General features: G+C 47.9%; 1 protein-coding gene across 1 annotated transcript; it reads left to right on the plus strand.

Annotated features, from left to right (window-relative positions):
• The first annotated feature begins 1,345 nt into the window (after positions 1–1,345).
• Positions 1,346–3,346, plus strand: LOC137834281 (uncharacterized). Its single transcript, XM_068642344.1, has 2 exons — positions 1,346–2,839; positions 3,059–3,346. Exons 1-2 carry the CDS (start codon positions 1,346–1,348, stop codon positions 3,344–3,346), a joined length of 1,782 nt encoding a protein of 593 aa, XP_068498445.1.
• Positions 3,347–8,465: the final 5,119 nt, after the last annotated feature.

Consider the following 8,465-nt stretch of genomic DNA (forward strand, 5'->3'; position numbering starts at 1 on the left):
GGAAGTGGCGTTCTACAATGTACATAGTCGGTTGTCACCAGGTTTTCGTATCATCGCCGTGTTAGATGATGGAAGATCAGGTGGTCAGGAATCGCCACAAGAGGCACATCGTCGGATTTCCCAGTAAACTTGGTTGAAGCTATTGGAGGTTCAGGCGTGTAGGTTCAGTAAAGATGATCATTATGTCAGCATGAAGCATGGAGGTTAAGTGAGTTGGAGGACACAGCTTGCTCATTGATGACGGGATTCCCAGAGTGGACATTCGTCGATGGCAAGGTTCCCTCAGCTAGAACATGCATGGCGTGGTGGGGAGGAAGGTGGCACCTGCGACAAGCGATATCACAGAGATGATGTACTTTGTTGCATCCGATACTCGCTTTGTCGGGTGGCGTTCCAGAGCGCGTTACGTGCTAGGTTACACCTTGAATAAGAGATTTGGCCGCATAACAGGATGCTACACAAAAGTGACGCTTAAGTCACTCTAGCCCAGATGATGACACGTGTAGGGTTGGATGCTGCATAGAAATGACGCTCAAATTACCCCAGCCCAGATGACGACACGTGTAGGGTTGGATGTTGCATAGAAATGACGCTCAAATTACCCCATCCCAAATGATGACACGTGTAGAGTTGAATGCGAGCCACGTGTCCAAAGTGTAACCGTCTGGAGAGAGAAAATACCTAGGTATAAAAGGTAAACTTAACAGAATTTGCAGAGGTACGTGGATGACGACTCATTATTTTGTTGAGAACACTTGAGTACGGTTCTACAACACTTAGTTTTCTCTCAGTTTTTGGGTGTTCATGTTACTGACTTGAGCGTCGGAGCGTGGACTTGAAGCGCACGTGGTGTTAAAGCTGGTGAGGAAAGATCTTGACGAGGCATCCTTCTTGCGCTTAGTCAACCGGCAGGATCATCTGGCGCCCACCGTGGGGCCGTGTAAAAGGTGATTCCCAACCACAGTTCGAGTTTATTGAAGTTTTGGTGATTTCTGTTCGACTGCTTACTGTCGCAGTCGGTTTTCCGAAGTTTCACCGTTTGCTTGAGGTTCTAATCAGTAAAGTGGAGTTTCTCTGAGTTGTTGAGGTTTCTATCGATTGATTGCTGGATCAATCGTCTCTCTGTAGTTTGTTTGAAGAGTTTGCAATCTTGTTCTGATTCAGAGTGTTTGTGATTACGATTTTGGTGTGATTTCCTGAAGTTTGTTGAGAAAGGATGAGGGCAACGCGATCCAGTTCAGTCGCGCCGTCAATCGAAGAGGACGCTGTATCTACGGCGCAGGTGATGGAAATGATGAGGACTTTGCAGGAGAACGTGGCTGCATCATGTTCTGAATAAGAGAGAATGCACGAGGCACTAGTGGCCTCACAGGCTAGAAATGAAGAGCTTAACAGAGTCAATGAAGAGTTACGTAAAGCCCTTCAGGGACAGAAGGAGCGTGCGACTGGGGACAAATCTGCACCCCCGTCCCCACCGCGTAATTTTCCAATGCCGTTTTCTCAGGAGATCATGGACACGGTGGTCCCTGCAAATGCGGTAGCGGTGAAAGCATCTTTCACCGGGGTGGAGGATCCTGAGGCTCATCTCACGGCGTTTCACACGCAGATGATGTTCTCAGGCGGTTCGGATGCAGTCTACTGCAAGGTGTTCATGAGTACTCTCAGTGGAACAGCGCTGAAGTGGTTCGTTAGTCTGCCTACCGGCCACATTACCACCTTCCAGCAGTTCTCCAAGATGTTCGTCGAGCAGTACATAGTAAACAAGGCACCGCCGTTGGTGTCTTACGATCTGTTCGATGTGAGGCAGTATCAAAGGGAGTCTCTGAAGGATTTTTTGAACAGATTCGGGGCTCAGATTGTTCGCTTGCCAGGTAAGGATGAAGATATGTTTGTGCACGCTTTCAAAAAGGGCGTGTTGCCTGGACCGTTTAGTGAATCGCTGATCAGGAGCCACCCCGCCACGTTCGTTGAAATCCGGCGATGTGTCGTGGCTCACATCACCGCTGAAAGCGAAGTTTCCGAGAAGAGAGGGAATGTGGCTCCAGCTAAGCCACGCGCCCAGACGAGGATTCAGCCGCATAGGGTGATGGAGGCGGCGGCAGAGAAGAAGGATCAAAGGGTGCATCATCCTTATGATCCAAAGAAGAGCAAGGGGAAGGGGCCAGGGCGGCCTAGAGAGTTTAATCGCCCACCGAGGTACGAGTTTGTGATGGGATTGGCTGACCTGATTGCCATTCCGAATATTGCTGCCAGGCTCAAAGTACCAGAGAAGACGACGGATAAGGTGTTGGGGCCAAAACCGGACGCGTGGTGTGAGTTCCACAAGAGTTTTGGCCATTCCATCAATTCGTGCTTGGCTTTGGGATACCAACTTGCTGAGTTGGTCAAGTGTGGGTTCTTGAAAGACTATTTGCTGGAGAAGCAAACGGGGCAATCGTCATGTTCACAATCAGCGAGCAGTGAGGGACAGCAGCATGAAGTACCCATTCACGGCGAGATCCACACTATAGCTGGTGGATTCTCGGGTGGTGGGTGTACTGCATCACAACGGAAGAAATATGCAAGGTCCGTGATGTCAGTAGAGGCCTTTGAGGATCACTTGCCCGATGTGGACATCAAGTTCACCAAAGAAGATCTTGGGGATGTTGTGCCCCATGACAACGATCCCATTGTAATCTCGCTCGTTACGGCGGGGAGGATGGTTCATCGGGTGTTGGTCGATCAAGGAAGCTCGACGGATGTTATGTTTTGGCCGACCTTCGGAAAGTTACAGTTATCCCCTGACCAGCTGAGGTCATATGTGGGCTACTTATACGGTTTTGTTGGTGATCAAGTGGAGGTCAGGGGGTACATCGAGTTAAGAACGACGTTCACGGATGGGGTAGCCTCGCGCACAGATAAGATTAGGTACCTTGTTGTGAACGCTCCTTCGACATATAATATCCTGTTGGGAAGGCCAACACTCAACAAGATAGGAGTTGTGCCTTCAACGAGGCACATGAAGGTCAAGTTACCTTCAATGGAGGGGGTGGTTATCACCATCCGCTCTGATCAAAAGGAGGCAAAGAAGTGCTATGAAAACAGCCTCAAGAACAAGAGATCGATGTGCCATGTAACCGCAACACCGCCCCCTGGTGTGGAGCCTAAACAGGAAAATCGGCGAGTTGTGGACACAGCATTTGAGGTGGCCACTGAAAGGGATGTGGTGATGGCGGATATTGAGGCGAGGTGCGAGAACGCCGCTCGGGTTGAGGAAGAGAAGGACTGCCCGGAAGTCGCTAGGGAGTCAGGAATCGCGAGAGCGGTGATCACCAGTGAGAAGAGGCCTCAGCCGGTCGAGGATTAGCTTGAGAAGAAGATTGGCGGCAAAACGTTTAAGCTGGGGAAGACTTTAGACGATGAAACACAAGACCAGATCGCCAAGGTGATAGATAGACATCTGGACGCGTTTGCATGGTCTGCTTCAGACATGCCGGGAATTGACCCTGATTTCTTGTGTCACCGCCTAACGATGGATCCTCAAGTCAAGCCAATCCGACAAAGAAGAAGAAAGTTTAACGAAGAAAAGAGGCAGACGATCAGGGACGAGACGCATAAACTCCTTGCGGCAGGTCATATCAGGGAGATTCAATATCCGGAATGGCTCGCCAATGTCGTTCTGGTCAAGAAGAGCAATGGGAAATGGCGAATGTGCGTTGATTTCACAGACTTAAATAAAGCCTGTCCAAAGGATTCTTATCCTTTGCCAAGTATAGATGCCCTGGTGGATAGTGCGTCAGGGTGTAAATTGCTCAGTTTCTTGGACGCCTTCTCGGGATATAACCAGATTAAGATGCATCTGGTGGATGAGGAAAAGACTGCTTTCATGACGGAGAGGTCGTGCTATTGCTACAAGGTGATGCCCTTTGGGCTGAAGAATGTGGGAGCCACGTACCAGAGGCTAATGGATAAGGTGCTTGCGCCTATGCTTGGGAGGAATGTACAAGCATATGTCGACGATATGGTCGTGACGTCTCTGGAGAAGAGCAGGCACGTTGCTGATCTGGAAGAGTTGTTCGTTACAATAGCCAAGTACAAGCTGAAATTGAATCCCGAGAAGTGCATTTTCGGCGTGGAGGCAGTGAAGTTTCTGGTTTTCCTTTTGACTGAGAGGGGAATTGAGGCAAATCCCGACAAGTGTGCCGCCATTTTGGCGATGAGGAGTCCTGCCACCGTAAAGGAGGTGCAACAGCTTACAGGCCGGATGGCCGCCTTGTCTCGGTTCGTATCTGCCAGTGGAGAGAAAGGCCACCCGTATTTCCAATGTCTAAAGAGGAATAATAGGTTTGTCTAGACAGGGGAATGTGAAGAAGCTTTTGTCAAGCTCAAAGAGTATTTGGCGAGCCCGCCGGTTTTGTGCAAACCTCAAATGGGAACGCCCCTCAGGTTGTATTTTGCCATAACTAAGAAGGCGATAAGTGCGGTACTCGTCCAGGATCAAGATCAAGTCCAGAAACCTATTTATTTCGTCAGTAAGGTGTTGCAGGGCCCAGAAGTGAGATATCAGGCCTTAGAGAAAGCAGCACTGGCGGTTGTGTTTTCAGCGAGGAGGCTGCGTCATTACTTCCAGAGTTTTACAGTGTTAGTAATGACTGATTTACCCATCCAGAAGGTTTTGAAGAAACCGAATGTAGCTGGAAGGATGGTAAAATGGACGGTGGAGTTGTTAGAATTCGATATTAAGTATGAGCCCCGAGGACCGGTCAAGGGGCAAATTTTCGCTGACTTTGTGGTCGAGCTCTCTTCTGAAACAACGCAGAGTGCGGGGGATGATTTTCGTTGGGTGCTCTCAGTGGATGGGTCGTCTAACCAGCAGGGTAGCGGAGCTGGAGTTATTTTGGAGGGGCCCAACGGTGTGTTGATAGAACAATCTCTGAGGTTTGCCTTCAAAGCCAACAATAATCTAGCGGAGTATGAGGCTTTGATCGCCAGAATTTTGTTGGCGAAGGAAATGGGAGCAAAGGTGCTGGTGGCCAAGAGTGATTAGTTGTTGGTCACTGGGCAGGTAACTGGCGAGTTTCAGGCCAAAGATCTGCAAATGGCGGCTTACCTGGAGTATGTGCAAGAGTTAAAGAGGTCTTTTGTTTTGTTTGAAGTGGTACACGTGCCAAGGGAGCAGAATGTCCGAGCTGACTTGCTAGCCAAGCTCGCCAGTTCGGCAAGGGGGGCAGGCAGAGAACCGTCATACAAGAAACTTTGAAGACACCTCGAGCATTTGTGGCAGATCACCAGGTCCTTCAAATTTGCAAGTCGATGGAAGGGATGGCGAGGAGTCATAGATCCTTGACTCAGGAGACTTTGAGGACGCCGAGAGTTAGAGCACATCTAGTGGGAGAGGTAAAGATGATGCAAGTTTGTGCTATCCATGAGCCAGATACATGGATAACGCCATACCAGCGCTACATGGCGGATGGCGTGCTCCCAATGGACCCGACAGAAGCTAGAAAGATAAAGAAGAACTCCAGCAGGTTCACCCTCGTCGATGGCGAGTTGTACAGGTTTGGGTTTACACATCCTCTTTTAGTATGTGTACATGGAGAGAAGTGCATGAGAATTATGGCTGAGCTCCATGAGGGGATTTGTGGGTGCCACATCGGAGGTCGAGCTTTGGCAACAAGAACTCTCCGTGTAGGTTATTATTGGCCCACAATGAAGGAAGATTGCAAGAAATATGCCCAATGTTGCAAGCAATGCCAGCAGCACGCTGATTGGCACAAGGCGCCTCTAGAAGAGCTAAAGTCAATTTACAACCCCTGGTCGTTCCATACGTGGGGAATTGATATTCTGGGACCCTTTCCATTGGCGATCAGGCAAATTAAGTACTTTGTTATGGCGATCGAGTACTTCACGAAGTGGATTGAAGAAGAACCAGTAGCCCAGATCACCGCGCACAAGATTCAGAGTTTCGTGTGGAAGAATATTGTGTGTCGGTTTGGTGTGCCTAAGCGTTTGGTATCAGATAATGGGACTCAATTTGCAAGTCACCTGTTGAAGAAGTTGTGTGGGGATGTTGGAATACAGCAGGTGTTCACTTCTGTGGAGCACCCACAAACGAATGGGCAAGTGGAATCAGCCAATCGGGTTTTGTTAAGAGGCTTGAAGAGGAGGTTAGAGAAGGCCAAGGGATCTTGGGCTGAAGAAGTTCCCCGTATAGTGTGGGCATATCATACCACTGAGCAATCAGGAACCCATGAAACCCCGTTTAGTTTGGTGTGTGGGTGTGATGCAATGATTCTAGTTGAAATCCAGGAAAGCTCGCCGAGATTCCAGAACTTTGTGGCGGAAGACTCGAATGAAGAAAGGAGAATGAATTTGGATTTGCTGGATGAAGTCAGGGAGGAAGCACGGGTGAAGGCTGAAGCAGTGAAGAGAAGAGTTGAACGCAAGTACAACTTTAGGATAAAACCAAGGCAATTCAGAGATGGCGATCTGGTGATGAGGAATGCCCATCAGGATGAGATGGAGAACAAATTGTCACCCAAGTGGACAGGACCGTTTAGAATAACCGAAGCACTCGGAAACGGCGCCTACCGCTTGGAGACACTGGAAGGAGGGGCGATTCCTCGTACTTGGAACGCCACCCATCTCAAGTTTTATTACAGTTAAAGCATTGTAAGTAGCAGTTAACTTGAACAGTTTAAAGCAGTTTCAGTTAAAACAGTTTTTCAAGGGGGCACTTTTTTTCCCTAAGGAGGGTTTTTAACGAGGCCACCCAACAAAGAAGGTTTCGAAGTTTATCAAAGTTTCCAAGTTCATTAAGTTTGCATGCTTATAGTTTTAAGTTTTCGGAAAAGAAACCTTGTCGCCCTTGCGTGATTTAAGGCAACGGTAAACTCAAATCTCGTGCATTCAGTACAAAGTTTTAAAGTATAAAGTTTTAAGTCCTCATTGCCATCTGGCGATAGGAGGCACAAGTATAAAGTTTTTAAGTCTACATCGCCATCTGGTGATCGGAGGCACCAATGTAAAGTTTTAAGTCCTCGTCGCCCTCGTGTGATCGGAGGCATCAGAACAAGGTAAAAAGACCTCCTCGCCGTAAGCGAGTGTAGGCGAGAAGAGATTAAAAGGACCTCCTCGCCTCGAGCGGGCGCAGGCCAAAATAGATTGCAAGACCTCTTGGCGTAAGCAAATTGAGGCAAGTTGAAAGTCCTCAGTGCATCCAGGGGAGGAGGAGATGTAACCCCTGGGCAAGTTGAGGCACCAGGAAAAATCCTTCTCACCCTCGAGTGAGTTCAGGCAAGATAAAACTGAAAGGTCAGGGGTGTTAATGATCTTAAGTATGGGGAAGGAAGGTTGATGGAAAACGCCTTTTCCCTTAAGTGAAACATCAATATTGACCTAGTAAGACCAATTAAAACTTCCACGCTTGCGGGCGTTGTGAAGATAGATAAAATCCTTCTCGTCTTGAACGAGTTCAGGTATGGTGTGAAGGGTGGAAGAAGTTAAAGGATGGCTGGGGAAGGTTCGCAGAAGACACCTCACAATCTAGGTCATTGTTCTAAATCTCAGGGAGGTAGGGAAGGATCCGAAAGGCGGCTCTACCCCCAGATGAGGGGACAATGATCAAGTTATCTCAGGTCAAAGACTCAGGGAAGGTAGAGGGAGATCTGTAAAGGGTACCTCTCCCTCCCAGATTAGTGGAGGAAAGTAAAGGTTGAAAGCTCTGGGAGGTAGAGGGAGATCCGAAAGGCAGCTCTGCTCCCAATTCAGCAAAGATGAAGTCATAAAAAGTTATAAGGTAGCTCTGCGGAGAACGCTTTCCAGTTAAAAGGAAAATGACATCGCCAAAAGACTATGGCTTTGAGATTGAGATAGTAAGAAGATTACACGGCAAGAACTAGATCAGTGAAGTTTTAGGCGATGACATAGAAATACACATGTCACTTGGCAGATCAGGCAAGCGATATTTCAGATACTAAGATTGACCTACGCCTACTGCCCAGTAAGTGATTTCGTGTCAAATGTTATTGCTATAGACTAACAGTTTGTTCAGGTTAAGTTGATTTCCAGAGAATTAAGCATCAGTTTGTGCTAAGTTAATTGGGTTGAGTAAAAACTAGCCAGTTACATCAGATGATCGCACAACAGATAAAGTTAGAGCTATATATATATATATATATATCAAAGCGGTTTGGGCGGAATGAAAGCTATTACAGATAAATCAAAGTTAAATACAAGAGTTTTCAAGATGATAAAATTGAAGTGGCAAATGGGAGCAGTTAAGTTGAAGGCATGATCTTGCCATCCACCACTTCATTATACACGGAGAACTTAGAGAGGTCGAGATCAGGGAATTCACAAGCAAACTGCTCCAAAGCAGCCCCAAAGCCTGAGGTAAGAACCTGAGCAGCCTCAAGTTCAAGCCTGTCGATCTTCTTCTTTAACCCACTGTTCTCCTCACGCGCTTGGGCAAGCTCTGAGGTAAG

This window comes from Phaseolus vulgaris, chromosome 5 (assembly GCF_000499845.2).
Source record: "Phaseolus vulgaris cultivar G19833 chromosome 5, P. vulgaris v2.0, whole genome shotgun sequence".
NCBI classification, from domain to species: domain Eukaryota; kingdom Viridiplantae; phylum Streptophyta; class Magnoliopsida; order Fabales; family Fabaceae; genus Phaseolus; species Phaseolus vulgaris.

Bases quoted from the DNA above. Each gene is read 5' to 3' on its own strand.
- LOC137834281 (XM_068642344.1), top strand. From the start codon at position 1,346: ATGCACGAGGCACTAGTGGCCTCACAGGCTAGAAATGAAGAGCTTAAC. The intron at 2,840-3,058 runs GTCAGGGGGTAC...TCTGATCAAAAG, and splicing joins TTGTTGGTGATCAAGTGGAG to GAGGCAAAGAAGTGCTATGA.